General features: G+C 45.6%; 1 protein-coding gene across 1 annotated transcript in view; it reads left to right on the forward strand.

Annotated features, from left to right (window-relative positions):
* PCP4 (Purkinje cell protein 4) overlaps positions 1-18,792 on the forward strand; it is a 60,785-nt gene that overhangs the window by 17,653 nt on the left and 24,340 nt on the right. Inside the window, exon 2 of the mRNA XM_039229239.1 lies at positions 10,193-10,244. Coding sequence (XP_039085170.1) covers positions 10,193-10,244 — 52 coding nt within the window. The remainder of the gene's footprint in view (positions 1-10,192; positions 10,245-18,792) is intronic.

Consider the following 18,792-nt stretch of genomic DNA (forward strand, 5'->3'; position numbering starts at 1 on the left):
GCTTAGACAACAGAACTGTATTGTCCCACAGTCCTGGAAGCTGGAAGTCCAAGGGCAAGGCATCAGAAGATTGGTTCCTTCTGAGGCTATGAGTCAGAATCTGCTCCAGGCTCAATCCTTGGCTTACACATGACCATCTTGCTTCTTCCTCCTATGCATGTCTGTGTCCACATTTCCCATTAAAAAAATTTTTTTAATGTTTAAATTTGAGAAAGGGGCAGAGAGAGAGAGAGAGAACAAGAGGGGCAGGCCAGAGAGAGAGAGGGAAACACAGAATCTGAAGCTGGATCCAGGCTCTGAGCTGTCAGCATAGAGCCTAACACGAGGCTCAAATTCATGAGCCATGAGAATATGACCGGAGCCGAAGTCAGACACTTAACCAACCGAGCCACCCGGGTGCCCCCACATTTCCCCTTTTTATAGGGCCCTCGGTCATATTGAATAAGGGCCCATCCTAAGGACCTCATTGGAACTTGATTACCTCTGTAAGGACCTAGTCTCCAAATAAGGTTATTTTCTGAGGTTTTGGAGGTTCGTATTCAATTTTGGGGGCACACAATTCAACAAATAGCACTGCAAACACTCTGGTGAATTCCACCCGATTTCAAGGACCATACAGAACCTTCCATGTCCCTCATTTTCAAAGAGAATTAATAGCCACACAATCTTATGATGCTTTTTGAGCCTCGTTGAATAAACAAAGCAAAGTGATTTTATAGGCATGTTTGAGATACGTGGATTTGAAATTTTAGAGACGTTTACTATAAATGAACTTAATAGGACATGAGCTCATCCACGATGAACTCAGAAGATACATCGTCAAATATACAAAATTAGAGTCTCCCACACAGAAGCCACCACATAGCAATTGTTCTCAAAGTTTCAGAAAATACCAGGTATGAAATTGTGTGTGTGACATGTGGCCATTTTTATAAAACCGAGACTATATTTGTGTATGTCCACACAGAGAAAAGATGGGAAAGGAAATATTCTGGAAAAGTTCATGAAATGGTAACAAAGATTTACCCTGATGAGTTGGGTTATATGCAGTTTTATGGTTTCCTCCTTGTACATTTATTTTCCAAAACGTTCGTAATGACCATATCCTAGTTTTATAAATAGCAAACAGTTATTTAGAAAGGAAATTGGCACAGGAAAGGTTCTTAAGGGGGAAAAATACTAATTTAAAAATATGGCTGTAGGACAAAGTATAAGGTGAATTTCAATAAGACAAACCATGCATGACTTCCCAGAGATGAGGGTCCTTTTGTAAATGGTCTGCCTAAACCATAGCAATGGTAATTATTTCTATTACCATAAAGGTCAGGATAAAAATGCAAGGGGCAGAATATAGCACCTGGGGGTGGGGTCGCGGAATTTTGGTCTTTGTGTCTTTCCTGGGTGAGAGTGAGCACACAGAAGGGGATGAAGATTAACTTCATTTGTCTTTGAAGATCCCATCACTTTTTTATTTGTATTTTTTCAGCCAGCAAAGTTTTTTTTTTTTAAACCCTTCCAGTCAAAATTCTCTTTTAACATTAGCTTCTACACCTTTAGGGATTAAATTAACGAAGTTTCTAATGCTCCAATTTCAGAATGTTACTAGGAGAATTATAGGTGACTTAAAATATCAGTGGCAAGAAATTAAATCCATTCTGTCCTTATCACCTAGTGGTGGCATAAAAGTCGTTTCTGCTCTTCAGACAAATTCAGGGACTTTGATTTGGATGAGGCTTTTAATGCCATGCCTTTGATGTTACCGAGAGAAGCTGTCGTTCAATGATCTTAGTGGCCCCAAGCAATCGTCAACTGCTCAGTGGCGGAGCCAGCTGCTCAGCCCCGTTCACTGGGCCTGGGCCTGGGCCGTGGTTTTTGCTCCACTGTTCATTTAAAGTCTTATATTCCATCCAAGAGACTCATGAGCCTCTGTCAATAAAATGTTAACTATAATACTGGGGGGCGGGGCGCCTGGGTGTTTCAGTCAGTTAAGTGTTTGACTTTGGCTCAGGTCATGATTTCATGGCTCATGCGTCCGAGCCCCACGTCAGGCTCTGTGCTGACAGCTCAGAGCCTGGAGCCTGCTTCGGATGCTGTCTCCCTCTCTCTCTGCTCCTCCCCTGCTCACCCTGTCTCTCTTTCTTAAATACAAATAAACATTAAAACATTTTTTTAATAAAAAAATAAAATAGATTTAAAAAGCCACAACAACACACATTTTTGTTTCTTTATAAACACAGTGATTGAAAGAAAACACAAAGAAAGTGCTGGGAAGGGTGAACTGAGGTCTTCGGGGTCAGTCCCCGTCTTGACATCTCTCCCTAGCAGGATATCGATTCTGAGAACCTATGGAAACATCAAGGTCCCCGAGTGCAGCCCACACCAGAGGCAGGCAGAGTTGTGTTTTCCTCCTTACTTGGGAGCCATCTGAGGAACTGTACATCACAATGCTAACATTTTAGGCACACTAGAAACCCCAAAACCATTGGAAATATGAATATCAACAACAGCAAGACAGCCCCAAGGAGAAAAATTACTTAAGAGAAAACGCATCCCCAGGGGATAGATGGCGTTAAGTAGCACTTGCTAGCAAGAGCTTCCAAGCCAACATGGGAATGAGATGGATTTTTCTTTCCTTCTTTTGCCAAATCTCTGCAACTAGTTGATAGGCAGAAGCCAAGAGAGGCCAGATGATGATGGGAAGAGAGAGCAAAGCACTTTTATTTATTTTTTTAAAAAAGTTTTAAAAAATAGTTTATTGTCAAATTGGTTTCTATATAACACCCAATGCTCATCCCCACAACACCCCATGCCCATCACCGCCCTTCCCCTCCCCCCATACCCATCAGTCCTTAGTTTGTTCTCAGCATTCAAGAGTCTCTCATGGTTTGCACTTTTAAAAAATGCCTTAAAACAAGTACTTTGCCTTCTCTTTATATAGAGACACCATTTACTTGACAGCACCAAGTAATGCCTCCTGTGGCATGCGTTGTCGTTGATGGGCAGGGAGAGCACAGCTACTCGTTGGGCTCGTTGCCAGGTCCCAATAGGTGGTCAGCAGGAGCCAGAGGTTGTGATCTTTCCTTCTCAGAGGCCGGGACAGAGGTTCCAGTAAGGGATGTCCCCAGCGATGCACAGCTGGTTGGAGGTGCTGTGACTCACACTGAGAAAAATGTAGAAAAACCCCCTTGACTCCCACTCACTCCTGTGTGAATGGTGGGCCCTCACCTGTGCCCCCAACCTTAGTCATCTTGGGTCAGACTCTTACCCAGTTCATTGAGATGATTGGCTTATTCTCTGTTCCTCCAGGATGTGAGCCAAAGTCAGAGACTATGTCCCCCTCTCCTGGGGACCTTCAGGGCCCAACCCAGTACATGGCTCACTGGAGAAAAGTCAACAGTCCGGAACAAGTCTCTGCCCCAGGTTGAGTCCAGGCCTCTGTATGACACTGAATTTGTAAACATCACTGCAGATGGTTTTGCACATCGGTGAATGTACCTCATTTTGACAACCTGCTTTTGAAAAGAATCTTTTCTTTCTTAGCCTGCGAGGGACCAAAGCCCTTTAACTGGAGTATTTTCCTTCTGCAGCAGCAGTGAGAGGCTGGTGTCAGGATCCTGCGCACCCCGTTTCACTTCTTTCCCGATGGCTTAAGAACAGGGCTGAGAAGTCATATCTTTGGGAGCCAGAGGCCGCTGTGGACCTCGTTCCATGAGGGCTTTGTCTTTTCTCCAGCGTTGCCAAAGCAAATGCAGGCATAGAAATCTCTCCAATATTTGGTGGCAAAATAGATGAGTCTCTTGGGGAGATTGAAGAAGAAGGGGTAGAGAGTGGTCGAGCCCTGGGGGTGGCCTGGGACACTTACTTGAGAAGGCTTTTTATTCCCCAAGTCTAGGGGGGCTTTGGTGACCTTCTAGTCAAATCAAATGTCACTAAACCAGATATCAAGTCAATACAGACACAATACAGATTTAGCCACTTAGGGGCGCCTGGGTGGCTCAGTCAGTCAAGCGTCTGACTTCATCTCTGGTCATGATCTCATGGTTTGTGGGTTCAAGCCCCATATTGGGCTCTGTGCTGACAGCTCAGAGCCTGGAGCCTGCTTTGGATTCTGTGTCTCCCTCTCTCTCTGCCCCTCCCTCACTTGTGCTCTGTCTCTCAAAAATAAATAAATGAAAAAAAATTTTAAAAACCAGATTTAGCCACTTAAATACACAAGTGTAGCTTCAGAAAATATTCTCAGACTGTCATTTGGACCCTGAATTTAACCTGCTAAAAATTCATTTCACATCTCTTCAAACTTCTGGAATGAAAAGTAAATATCTTTTGAAAGGAACCCGTGTTTCATCCTGCAAATGAAACAGCGTATCCTGGCCAAATGATTTTCCAAGCGGACATAGTCTGTCCAGTGTTCTGAGTTTGCACTGACAAAGAGGGAGGTTTTGGTAATTTCAATTTCATCTACGACATAGGAGATTAACATACCGATCTTATAGGATAAGGTGTCCACGGCAAAGTATGAAAGATGAGACCTTCCACTGCAGTATTCTGGAAATTGTATAATAAAAACTCATATAATGACAGCACGAGCTTGTAACCTATAGTTGTGGCCCATGAAAAAGCAAAAAATGGAAATTTGCAAAGACTGTATTAGAATAATTTTCTAAATCCTTGAAATTACTTAACTTCTTGCATCTTTTACTTACTTTGGAGGAACGTGTGGCCAGTGCCTGGTGGAGCCTCACAGAGCCTGAGGCAAAAGGAAATATCAGTAATACTGGCTATCCCGTCTTTATGTTCAATGTTGATGTCTTGTTTATCATAACTTTTTACAGATATTGGATTAAGATATTATTTGCTTTTTTTAAAAAAAGCTTTATTGGGGGTATGATTGACAAATAAAACTGTAACGTACTCATAGAGTACAACGTAATGGTTTGGTGTATGTTCACATTGTGAAAGGTTCCCACCTCTGGGGTAATGACCACATCCGTCGCCTCACATGTTTACCTTTGCTTTCTGGTGGAGACACTTAGGTTCTACTTTCTTAGCAAATTTTGATTCTACAACACAGGGTTATCAATATAGTTACCATGTTGTACATTAGATCCTCAGACTTTATTCATCTTATAACTGAAAGTTTGTACCTTTTTACCAACCTCTTCCTATTCCCCCACCGCCAGCCCCTGGAAACCCCCTTCTACTCTGTTTCTCTGAGTTTGTCTTCCTCCCTCCTTCCCTTCCTTCTTCCCTCCCTCCTTCTACCCCTTTCCTCATTTCCTCCCTCCCTTCCTTCTTTCCCTCCCTCCCTCTCTCTTTCCCTTTCTTTCTTTCTTTCTTTCTTTCTTTCTTTCTTTCTTTCTTTCTTTCTTTCTCTTCTTTCTTTCTTTCTCTCTTCCTCTCTCTCCCTCTCTCTCTCTCTTTCTCTCTTTTTCCACATATAAGTGATCCCAGGTAGTGTTTGTCTTAATTAATGACTTTTTTGGTGCCCTGTTACATTCTGTGTCTGTTGTGAATGCCTCACTCACATTACCCAATGGTGGCTACTCCAAGAACACCAGAATTTTGTACTGTATCTCACAAGGAAGAATAGAGGACTGAGGAATAATGCAGTCACTCATTTTCAAAGGAAGGGTGCATTTTACCACCACCTTGCAATAAAGTTGTTTCTGGGTCTGTTCATGAAGGCTGGGACATCACCCTATTTCCTACTGAAGCTGGTACCATTAGGACAGAGGTACTAGTGATGTGTGCACATCCCTAGATGTGGCATGCATGTGGTCAGACATACCTTAGTCTCCACTCTAAGCTCAAAGTGCAGGAAGAAATGGGTCCAGAGCCACTTATTTACTGGAAAGTAGTTGTGGCCTATTCTGCTAGTGGAGTATCTAATATAAAGGGATGGTCCGTGATTTTGCAACTTGGTATAAAGAGTTGGCCAGACAAATGTATGTGCTGAGTCAGACACCTCTCAGATGTAACTTCAGGCTCTGTCGGTGAGGATCCCGTGGGTGGCCAGCTCAGCATGGGCTCCGCAGCCTTCAGGGAGGTGTGAGGGGACAGCACGCACCTCCCGCCATGCCAGGTGTCTCCACCTCTGTATGTCCTGCTCTGGAGCTTCTCCTCATCCCCCGACAGATTCCAGCTTCTAGACATCTCCCAGTCTAGAAGCATCAGGAACTGACGCTTGGTGGCGTGGCTCTGACTGGTGAGGGACAAGAGCTGGCTGAGCACTCGCTTACCCCTCCTCCCGGCGTCCGCTGGGTCACACAGCTCTCAGAGAGGCAAGGTCAGTGTCAGGTGCACCTGGCAAGCCCCCTTGAGGATGGGTCCGCCTTCTCTCCTTCCTCCTTCTCCAACAAAGTGTAGTGCAAAAGGCATTTGCCTCAGGCTCTGCTTTCTGGGAAACCAAATGAAGACAGATTCTTTGTTATTTTCCTATAGCCCTTGGCATAGCGGGACTGTCAGAAAAATTCCTTCAAAATTTATCCCTTGAAATACCAATCCTGCCTTTTTATGGATACGTGGCATGTACTAGATTTTCAGAAGAAACTATCACATACCCAGCCTTTATTTAGGCTCCTTTTAATTGGGAGTTGATTAAATTCTGACATGTAGCTTTTTATTAGTTAACATCGCTTGGGAAGGACACCCTCCCCTCGGAGACGCCGGTGTGTGTGAGGTTGAGGACAGTCCTCTCTGGCACTGGTTATGCCCCGTTCCCTCCCGTCTTCACCATGCTTCTCTGCAGATTCTGGAGTGAATCTGCAGATTAATGCCTGCCGGCAGCCTGTACTACAGAAGGTCGGCTCAGGGCTGTAACCACGGTTTGCTATGTTGCATCCTCTGATGGCTGTTTAGCATTTCCTTTTTTTTTTTTTTAATGTTTTATTTATTTCTAGGAGAGAGAGAGAGGGAGACGGCGTGAGCAGGGGAGGGTCAGAGAGAGAGGGAGTCAAAGACTGAAACAGGCTCCAGGCTCTGAGCTGGCAGTCAGCACAGAGCCCGACGCGGGGCTCGAACCCACGAACCGTGAGATCATGACCTAAGCGAAAGTCGCTTAACTGACTAAGCCACCCAGGCGCCCCTGTTTAGCATTTCCTAATGGTGGAATGAGGGCCATATGGGGAGGCAGTTCTCAGGAAACCGCGTCTGTGTTCTCATATGCTGAGTAGTTTTTGTATTGGTGATCGTAAAGGTAAATTCAGTGGAAGCTTTCTCACACGAGACCCTCTGTCCGTTCAAGAGGTCTTGGGGATGATGACAGAGACACTGTCTTGATACATTGGAAGAGAGAATGCCATTGTGCCTGAGGAGACAGATGGGCACAGAGCTGGCTTGAGCAGCGGGGATGCTGATTTCAGATGTCCGAAGAGGGAAGGGTCTGTTACTCTTACAGACACTTTCAAGAGCACGGAAGAAGGCTCTGCGCGTGTGGTGGGACAAGATGCAGTGAAGGGTCCCAGACAGGAGTGTTTTATGAATGTGAAGTTGTTAGGGGCGGGGGCGGGGGGAGCTGGAGGTGACCAGGAGAGGACCTGAATGGGAGTCTCTGTGCCAAAGGCCATGACAAGGGGCAGACAGCAAGAATCATGGTGACAAAATAGTCATGTGTGATGAACACCATAGACCCCCCGAATAGGGGAGCTCTTGGGTTGTTCCCCACTGCTCTCAGCCTTCCCTGAGAAATGCTGCAAGGTCTCAGAGAATTTTGAAAAGAGATACTCCCGGTGAATAGTTCTTTTTTGTCAGGATCATTTTCTGATCATTTCTCATGACATCCATCAGTTTCCTTTTGCCTCCATCATGTAAGACCTGACACTGAACCCCCTGTCTCAGAAATCTTGAAAAAATGAACTCCTTTTCTCCCCTGTGCACATTTCATGTTGGATTTCCTCAGGTTTCTAAAATGTGATCTTTGATGGAACGAGGTATTCATGACATTTGAAAGGTGTCAGTGTTTAAGGTTTTTAAAGACAGCGAGGGTTGAGTGTGCATCTATTCATATGCCATTTAACGTGACTTTGTTCAGCTCTCTAACCCTGTCCTTTTCTTCTCTGAAATTTGCTTTTCCCCCTGACCCATCTATGGATTATGAGGGTTAGGATGGAGGGTATAAACACTGGAGTAGTTCCAACACCAGCAGCTGCTGCAGAACCAGCCAGATCCTCCACATTGGAGGTCCCATTCCCTCCAGTGAGGCCACCTCACAGCCTTGTGGTTGACAAGGGGACCTCAAAACAAGCACACACAAAAAGCAAGGGGTGTTTTACTTGTAAACATACTCAATTTAAGTATTATGTAATATATTTAAATGGGATGATGTACATTTTTGGTTGACTGTTCAGGTAAAGTGGCCATGGCATGGGCCCTACATGACGTTTGGTGAAGAACAGTTGACGTCTGGTTAACAACTGCAGCCTTGAGGTGCCTGGGGGGCTCAGTTGGTTGAGCGACCAGCTTCAGCTCAGGCCATAATCTGACGGTTCGTGGGTTCAAGCCCTGAGTCGGGCTCTGTGCTGACAGCTCAGAGCCTGGAGCTGCTTCGGATTCTGTGTCTCCCTCTCTCTCTCTGCACCTCCCCAGCTCGCACTTTCTCTGTCCTTCTCTCTGTCTCCCTCTCAGAAATAAATAAACATTAAAAAAAATTTAAAAACAAAACAAGTGCAGCCTTTCTCTGTAAGAACAGGTGGGCAGATCCAGCATTCTGAAAATTCAAGATATTCTAAATTAGATACGAAGAAGGGGCCCGTGTTTATATAATCTTCCCAACTTGTGGCCTTTCCTTCCACCTCCTGCCCCAGAGAAGTGGTTTACTTCCCAGAACAGGACATAGCACCCCTGAATTGGGTGGGCATTTGCACTTCACACCGACTGGGGTGGGGTGTGTGGTGGGCTGGGCAAGCACTGGGACACGTGGCTTTGCCCCAGTCTCCTAAGTAATCACCCGCACAAGGCCACAGGAGTGTGTAGGGATGGTTCACTTGGTTAACGTGAGTCTTTATCATTTACCCGATTTATTGACACTAATTAGAACCTGAAAGCAAGATTTTCCCAGATGATCCCTCTACTGCCCATCAAGGCTTGACTAAGGATCTGGGAATTTCTTATGGCAACATTGAACACTAATGGGAGCTGATAATTATTTTTATGATACTGTTTTTAGGCTGGGGTCCTAGACCCAAATATAAATTTTGAGGCTATCCTTATCCTTCATTGAGAGTCATCTATAGTGGTTTTCTCTTTGTTTAGAGCTTTGCCTCTCCTTCCAGGATCCTATCTGAATAGTTAGTAACAGTGACGATCCATGCAAGACGCTAGCCTCTGGTTATGGAAGATCTGTCTGTAGTCTCGATGTGCTACCAACTAGCTCCTGACCTTGGACAAATCAGGCTCCCTTCCTTGCTTCGTTTTCTTCACCTGAAAGTTAGAGACTTTATCATCTCTTCAATCTTTTTCAACTTGAAGCACGTTTTCTGATAATGACCAGAAAATCGGATTGACATGACACTTCTCTCTCCGTGGACTAGAGCGGCTCTGAGCATGATGTTAAAGATGGTAGTTGGATAAGCTTTGAGGAAACATGCTTGTTTATCAACGTGTGTAGTGCATTTCCCACAGCTCCCCAGATCTTGCAGCCAGAGAATCTTGCCCAACGACCCAAGACTGACCATAAAATTTTCATACTTCTGGTCAACCTGGTAAAATGAAAATGCACAGGGTAGGCTTAAACAATGATAGAAAGGTGACTCAACAGTAGGAGAAACTGACTAAACATAATACGTTATTAGCCCATTAACATTTTCTTAACAATAAGACCCTGGACATTGTGATTGGAATGACAATAGCTATCACTGGCAAAAGCGACAATTCTCATCTTCTTGACAGTTGGCACAAGGTCTTGGCTGTCCTTCTCATATTCCAGATGAGGTTTTCCTCCATCAACAATAGCTTCCCATCTGGTGTACCGTGGATATGGGTGAGGGGGGCAGTCTGTGCAACTTGAACGGTTCCTTCCCGGGGTTGACCCTTTCCTGGTGTCATTAGCACCATATTTTAACCACCTGAGCTAAAAAAAAATTAACATAGGACAGTGATATAATGCAACAGATATTTTCAACACCAGAAGAGATAAAAATAATCCTGAATATATCTGATAACAGTTTCTTTCTCTCTCTTATTTTTTTGTCTTTAGCGACAAGGTGCCGGGGCAACCAATGGAAAAGACAAGACGTCTGGCGAAAACGGTAAGATGACACGGTAGTTTGCTCTGACCGCCTCTGCAGCCTCGTGCAGGTGGCTCGTGCGGGCATCAACGCCCTCTCTGCAAACCAGCTTACCGTCCACACATGCTTGCGCTCCGGGTTAGAGTGGATTCGAGCCGCTCACAGTGTGCGCCGTGGGCTGGTTTTGCAAAGAACACCAGGCTAGCTAAATGCAGCGATAAGAACGGTTTCCTTCCCAGAGGAGGACTCCCGTTTTGGGCAACGCGCTAATTACAATGCAAACATAGTTCTGCGCTTTCTTCGTTGGGGTTGGTGAGAATCAGCCGAGTTGTCCTGAGGACAACATGAGATCACGTGACACGAGCGCTTTGGAAGCTGTGCAGCGCTCAGCTCCCGGCGGGAGGCTGCGCGGGCTGCCTGCCCCGCTCGGGACCCGGGACCCCCGCGCACGCGGGCCCAGGGGGCGCTGGCTCGGAGTGCCGCGCGTGCGCATGCGCGCGTGCTGGGCCGCGGCCCCGGGGCCTGGGACCCAGGAGCCGTCGCCGTACTGACGCCCGGGGCGTGAGGGCGGGAGGGGCCGCTGCGAGTGAGCCGGGCCCCCCAGCTTGAGCGGGAGAAGGGAGGACGCGCATCAAGAGGACTAGCGTGTGCACCTGCTGAGGTTAGATCCTAGGTGTTGCTACTTTTGTTGATTTTACGAGATGAACTCACGTTTGCGGAACGCGGGTCCTGCTCCCTACGGGTCGGTGCCCGCGCCTCCAGGCTGGGCAGTGCCCCTCGCAGTGCCAGCGCAGACCCGAGGGGGCCTTCAGGGGCCTGTGCCCGAGTCTGCGCTGGGGCCTGAGCGAGACTCAGGGGCTGGAATGTTCCTCTGGGCGGCCTGTTTCGGACAGGGTCAATGGGCAAGGTTGCCGGAGGCCGCGCGGGCTCCGGCAGGTCCAGGGGTCCCTGAAGGACCGACGGTGTCGGCGAGAGAGGGTGAGAGAGCCCCGAGGTTCTTTCTGGTCACCAGGCAGGCATCTCCGTCCTGTCGGTTTTGGTGTCTTTATTTAGAGGTTCAACAACGATATGAGGTCAGAGAAAAGGAGTGTCTTACAATGAGAGGCCTTTTGTGATATCAATTTCAGAATTATCCCAGTCATAGTGAATTTACGACCAAGAAAATAGCAAGATGCTCTTAGTGGAAAACAGGATAACATATAGGTTAAGTTGTATACAGATAAGCTAAGAGTTATTCTGTCTGGCTCTCAAGAGGATGAATGTTTCTGAATTGGTTTGTTTGTGGAAACTACCAAAGGGGGCTCTATATGTATCAGTCTTTGCATCTGGGTTTATGTTTTAATTACTCTTGTCTGACCTCATCCCAGCTGCCAGTGTAAAGGAGGGTGTTCGTGGAGTGTAGGCCTTGAGGAAGGGACTGCCATACATCACCAGTTAGTAAGTAACTATAAATTAGGTTCTTCTGACATGGGACCAGACTCAGTTGTACTCTTGTTTTCTTAGCCCCCTTTATTATCTAAGTCTTGGATCTGCAAGGCCCATAGGAAGAGCCTTGTGACAATGATCCATAGAGCTTTTATCTAAAATCTCTTTTGTAAAGGCAGGAATATGCTTTTCCTTATGTGGTATCTGTGTTCAGAATACTGGTCTGATAGGGAATATTGTGAGGCCTGGTCAATACCCACAGGCTCATTTCCAACATGAGCCAGTAGTAGCAGAAGGAGATCCCAGTTTTCGTTTCTTATGGCAGGAGCTGCAAACACTGCCATTTCCTTGCTGTGACTGCCATCCAGAGAGGCCGGTGCAGCTCCCGGCATAAGGTCATTATGTGGATGGAGAGAGGGGTTGGCAGCTAAGTTAGTGTGCCCTGATCAGAGCTGGGGGCCACCTGTCTTCTCCGTGTGAGTGGGGGGTGGGCTGCTGGCTATAGGAGGGGCAAAGAGGGAGACCCGGCCGGGGGGTGGGGGGGGGGGCGGCCCTGCATCAGCAGCCCCATCTGCCTCCCTGGGTGGTGGACCTATAGCCATCCCTCCCTGGATCCCACAGCTGAGTGTCCCGGAGCTTTACAGTCAAAAGACCTTCTCAGAGACCCGCCCCCACGTTGGCAGTTCTCAAACGTTTGCTCTCACAACTTCTTAACCTTCTTAAAAATTCTGGAAGACCACGGAGAGCCCTGGTTTTTGTTGATTTTGTCCGTCGATGGTTCCCATACTAGAAATTAAAAGGGGGAAGATTTGTTTTTAAAGGCTTACGTACTAATTCAGCAAAAACAAAACGATAAACCCCTGACATGTTCATGTAAGTCGCATTTTAAAATAGAAAGTAAATGCATTTTCCAAAACAGAAAAAAAAAAAAAACTATTTCGCGAAAGAATAGCAACGCTTTACATTTTTGCAAATCTCTTTAATGTCTGGCTTAATAGAAGCCAGCTGCCTCCGCATTCCATCCTGTGACGTCACAGGTCACGTGGCCGCAGGAAAATTCCACTGCGCCCTAGCGAGAGAACTCGGTGTAATAAAGCATTATTATATTAGTGCTATAACAAATAATTCTGATGTGAGTGCCTCCTCAGAGGAGGGTGGCCCCCCCAGGGTGCCTGGTCCACACTGCTCTGGTGACTCCTGTGTCAGCCGTGAGGACCCCTGAGTCTGAAGGGCAGGCAGAGTCCCGGCCCAGAGGGGGCCAGGTCCCTCCTGTTCACTGCCTGTGCCCCTCGGCTTCACCCTGGTGTCAGACCCATAGGTGCTCCGAAGCATGCCTACCTGCTCAGTGTTTTGCACCGAAGAGAATTATCAGCAGACACGACTTTCTCCCATTGTTCTTTTATTAATTAATTAATTAATTAATTTTATTTTAGAGAGAGAGAGAGGAGGGGGGTACAGAGAGAGAAAGGGATATATATATGTATATATAAGTGTGTGTGTGTATGTATATATTTTTAGTTTTTATTTATTTATTTTGAGAGAGACAGAGAGAGAGTGAGCAGAGGAAGGGCAGGGAGAGAGAGGGAAAGAGAGAATCCCAAGCAGGCTACATGCTACCAGCACAGAGCCTGATGCAGGTCTGAAACTCATGAACCCAGAAATCATGACTTGAGCTGAAACCAAGAGTCTGATGCTCAACTGACTGAGCCACCCAGGTGCCCCAGGGAAAGAGAGAGAGTCTTAAGCAGATTCCACACTCAACATGGAGCCCAATGTGGGGCTTGAGCCCACCACCCCAGGATCATGACCTGAGCTGGAATCAAGAGTCTAATGCTCAGTTGACTGAGCCACCCAGGCACCCCATCTGCGATGCCATTCTGAGGCATGAAATTTCTTTCAGCCAAAACCTGATCCCTTCTAGTGAAAACTAAATGGATCTTTTCTTGAAATATGAAGATTAATGGAAAGAAAAATTTGAGATGCTGTGGATAAAGTTTTCCTTTATAGAATTCTAGATATTAGAGGACATTGACTTCGAGTAAGAAGTGGGATGTTTAGAATTAGACATTCCTCAATAATCGTACAACAAAGTTCTGTACAAATTCACATTATTAACACGTCACACCTTAATTTCAGAGAAACCTGCTCATGCATGATATATGCACACAGCATTTTCTTATAATATTAGGTTTGTGCTTTGCCTCTAAAAATGAACAAAGGCAAAAGTCAGGAACAACCCATCAGTGATTGGGGTAAAGACTTCTGGAAGCGGTCTAAAAGACATTTTCCTAAAAACTAAGGCGCTTAATTCTTTGTCCTTAAATTTGTAATATGAGAATATCATCTTGGAATTTGTTTTAACCTAATATTACATTCCATTGAAATTCAAGTTATTTTACTCTGTCATCACAGGAGTTAGAGAGATCTTCTGTGTGAATGTATACTTCCTATTAACACAAATGAAGCTGCCCACATGTGTTGAAGGAACAGGGACCCATGGGAATAGAATGTGGAGCACAGAACAGCAAAATGTTCTGAGAGCTTGGTAGTCGTCAGTTAATCATGAAAGGATCATTCCCAAATTTCATTGTTGTCTACAAGTCAAGTGTTCCCATTGTAAATATTATACATTTAGTTTAGGCCTTCATTTTCACCACTTAAAGCTAAGCAGACTCTAGAAGCGAGGCAACAGGGCCTCGACATTCTTGGTTGGATATGTCAAAGACAGAAGAAGACACAAGTCGAATATGTTAAAACTCTAGAGGGATCCAAACTGTTGGCTCTGCTGGAATTTTGTGACATTAAATATTATCTCAAGAGGGCCTTTGACAGGGACTCTGGATTCTTGTTATTCCAAGATTATTTTTACTGCTGGTGTTGTTGCTGTGGATGTGAAAAAGAACACTTATCCATACCACATCTAGAATGCCCCTGAAATCTTCTTCGGTCTCTGGGATGCCAACCTCTGCATACATGACCCAGCAAATCCAAATGTTTTCCATCACACCTGCAGTAGGGAGACAGGGTTTTCAGAAACTTTAGGATTATTTTTTTATTTATTTTTTTAACATTTATTATTTACTTTTGAGCGAGAGAGTGACAGAGCGTGAGCAGAGGAGGGGCAGAGAGAGAGGGAGACACACACAGAATTCGAAACAGGCTCCAGGCTCTGAGCTAGCTGTCAGCACAGAGCCTGATGAGGGGCTTGAACCCACGAACTGTGAGATCCTGACCTGAGCTGAAGTCGGATGCTTAACTGGCAGAGCCCCCCAGGCGCCCTTAGGGTTATATTTTTAATTGAAATCTGAATTCATTAGGATCTTGTGAGTTTAGGGTTGCTGGGGTTGTTAAGCATCCAACTTCGACTGAGGTCAAGATCTTCCGGTTAGCTAGTTGGAGCCCCACATCAGGCTCTCCGCTGTCAGCTCAGAGCCTGCTTCAGATCCTCTGTCCCTCTCGCTCTCTGCCTCTCCCCCACTTGCACATGTGGGCATGCTCCTTGTCTCCAAAATAAATAAACATTTAAAAAAATTAGAAAAGAAGGATCTTGTCAGTTCAGAGATATTCATTCCTATATGAACAACGTATCTTTATTGGTTCATTAGTTTGGGCCAAGAACTCTGTTCGTCTCTTGATACAGTGCCTCCCTGGAGTGAAACAAATAGTTCATAGCTCCAGATGCACTTCCTGGACTGTGTTAATCTCGAACATGTTTACAAATACAGACCTAACCATCTGACTCTAGAGTATTCATCTCCAATCACCAGTTTGGACACAAGCAAAGGTGTTTCTGCAAGTCAGTAATTTTCCTCAATGTCTCGATCTGGATCTTGATACTTGTCATCGGAGAGGCTCCAAGAGTTAAAGTTTCTATTGACATAGAAACTAGAAAAATTCTGGAAGGAGCATGCCCTCTGGGAGGCCTCCGATCTGAAGGAAAGATTTAGGAATAAAAGACCTCTGGCAGAGAGCTTACGTTCAGAGCCTGGAGGCTTACCCAAGCTAAATTGAATTTCTAAAACCGGAATGGATTTCTCTTGATTTAGTGAGCTGTGATACATTTGTTTCCAGAAAGTACTGTCTTTGGAGTGAAGGGCATGGGTGCAACTGACTTAAGGAAAGTCTCCCCTCCCATCCAGGCTCTAGGTAAATGTCCAGAAGGAAGGTATTATTTGCACTATCTGTGGGTCTCACAGCAGTTGTAATTTCTTTGCGGTGTGAGTGCCTGACTGAGCAAGATCTCAGGAGCCATGCTGAGTAGGGGAGCCCCTTCTTTGGGAAAGGGCTTGTGGCTTGAGAAGCTCCCGGTAGGTGTGGAGATATGCTAGGACCGTGTAGCCTTCAGGTTGCTTTGATTCTATGATTCCTAACAATGAATAAGCCCAAATGTTGTACTAGTGCTCTCTTCTCCTTGTTTTGAATAAAACCCAGACTAAGGGAGTTTAAGTTTATCTCGCCTTTGGATTTGAGAAAACACACCCACACACCCACACACCCACACACACACATACACACACTGAAATGTTATTTTTCTGCTATCAAGTAGGCGGAGAGAGAGATTGAGAGAGACCTGTGTTCATAGACAGACTTATATACGATCATTAATCTGGGTGTGATTGTTCACAGAAGAAATGAAATTCAAATATTTATTCCCAAAACTCCTCACTCTCTGGTGTTCTTGGTATGGTGATGACCTTTTAGTACTCACAAATGGACGGGGAAGATCTAGGACCCATCTGACCTGTCAGCTCCCCTGGTTTGCAGAAGTGTGTGCCTTTGTGTGCAAGGATGAAGATAAGCCTGGAGTATGACAGGTCCAGAAACAGAGGTGACTGAGTGCTCACTAGCACGCCCGAGAGAGACGGTCAATCTGGCAGGAGGTGCTGTCTGGCTGATCCTGTCTGTGCACAGGAAGTTTGGATGGAAGGCAAGAGGAAGAAATGCAGTTTCTAGAAAGACTACAGAGGAACTGCCATGCAACCACCCAAAGCAGGGACGTGACCTGGTTCTGCTTCAGAAGTGGATGCTATAGACCAGGGTTCAGGGCGGACAGAAGAAAAGCCGTGGCTCCTCAGTGTGGATTTGTGGTGTGCATATAGGTAGGTGTGTATAGGCGTCTGGAAGCCCGGGTTTGCCAACCCCTGCTCCACACAGAGGTCTAATATGCCAACTCTGTATAAATCCCAATGGGAACTCACCATCTTCTGCTAAGCCTCCCTGAAAAGCGGGGGGGTGGGGGGAGGGAATAGGGTGTTGAGCAGCAACATGTATCAGAAATATGCTGGTTAAAATGTTTACAGCCTGCACCTGGCTGTGGGAAAAGCACTTCCCCAAAGTTATCAATCTCTACGTGTGCAACGATTACCAGCCCAGAGAGCTCTAAATCTTTCTCCGGCTGACTAATAAAGCCGCGAGCTGCGTGAAGCCCAGAGTTCGCCTGTGCTGACATATTGCGGAAGCGGCCACGAACGCCACAGACACATGAAGCTTTCACGGCGAAAAAAATGACTCTGGGCTCCATCTGGGGTCTCTTGGTCCTTTCTCGCCTTCTTTTTCCAGACTCGAAGCAACCCGCAAACACACACACACAAAGTCCAAACAACACAGGTGAAACACTAGCAGGGTTTTCAAATATGACACCGGGATATGCCCTTTTTGCTGTCAGCGTCCAACACTCCAAAGATCTATATTCCAGAAGGAAGCAATGGACAGCCAAGGTTGCTTCTGATATTGATCCAGAGGGAGAGAGAATGAAATCGGAATTGCTTATTAAGCCCAGCCTTTAAACCACTAGGGTGTCCACACAAACCTGGTCAATGGGTAATATTGTTCAACAAGTGAGTCGATTCTGTGTGAAGGTTATTGTAGGGATTAGTGCTGACAGGAAATTTATTACTGCTAATCTTAGTTATACGTGTGATTTTTTTTTGTTTTGTTTTGTTTCGTTTTTGCCTCTCAGGTTGAGCATTATAATAACTTCAGGGTGCAGGTAATACCCTGGATAAATACGGTGCTTCTAGGGGCACCTGGGTGGCTTAGTCGGTTAAGCGTCCGACTTTCGCTTAGGTCATGATCTCACGGTTCGTGGGTTCCAGCCCCACGTCGGGCTCTGTGCTGACTGCCAGCTCGGAGCCTGGAGCCTATTTCAGAGTCTGTATCTCCCTCTCTCTCTGACCCTCCCCTGCTCACCCTGTCTCTCTCTCTCTCCTAGAAATAAATAAAAATATTTAAAAAAAAATACGGTACTTCTAATCCACTGTCTTGGAGTAAACGCTCTTGAGAGATTGTCAGTGGGTGAGGAGATTTGTGTCTGTACCTAGTTGTCATTCTCTACATCTGTATATTTTGCATAGATTAAAATGCTCTTGTGCATGACCTTCTGTTTGATTCCGAGTCAGCCTTGGGAGGTGGGTAGGGAGGCTGCGTCAGGCAAAGCTCCTTGTGATGTGGGTGAATTGTCCAAGGTCACATGAGTCAGAAGAAAAGAAACTTTGGTTATCTGGCCAGCAGTATAGACACGCCAGGTTGTCTCTACAGATACTCACTCTTGAGATTCCTCTTGACCTGGGGTCTTGGTTGTAAACTGGCATCTAGGTGGGCTGAGGTCTGAGGCCATGGAACAGAATGAGGTTAACAAGCTTACATCTTGGCCAAGCCAGAGACCATAATCTCAACGGCACTGTTATCTCGTCGACTTAGTTAACTAGGAAATACGTGTGATGTCAGACTCACTACAGGGACAGCCATGTTAATTTTTAAAATTAAAACATTGAAGCAATATGCTAATTTATGGGCTTATCCATATTTTCACTCCCCCCCCACCCCTTCCTTCCTTCTTTTTGAGATTGAACATTGGATAACTTTAGACCAACCGAAGATAGAATTTTGTTTCATATCGTATGGAGAAGGCCCATATGCCTTACTGAGAAGCTGAAGGTATAAATTATGCCGAAAGAATTGCTGTTTAAGATCTTTTTAAGCCTACGAAGCAGCTTGCACCAGAAAATGGAGATCCTTCCTTTCTTTGGAATCCTGCCTCATCCAGGACACAGGAACATTTCATATTCTGCTAATCAATTATTCGTATGGAAATAATATTTCTCAAGTGCTTGAAAACATTTTGCTCTTTTAAGCATGTGAAACA

The sequence above is a fragment of the Hyaena hyaena genome, unplaced genomic scaffold (genome assembly GCF_003009895.1).
Source record: "Hyaena hyaena isolate Hyena2069 unplaced genomic scaffold, ASM300989v1 scaffold_2, whole genome shotgun sequence".
In the NCBI taxonomy this organism is placed as follows: Eukaryota; Metazoa; Chordata; class Mammalia; order Carnivora; family Hyaenidae; genus Hyaena; species Hyaena hyaena.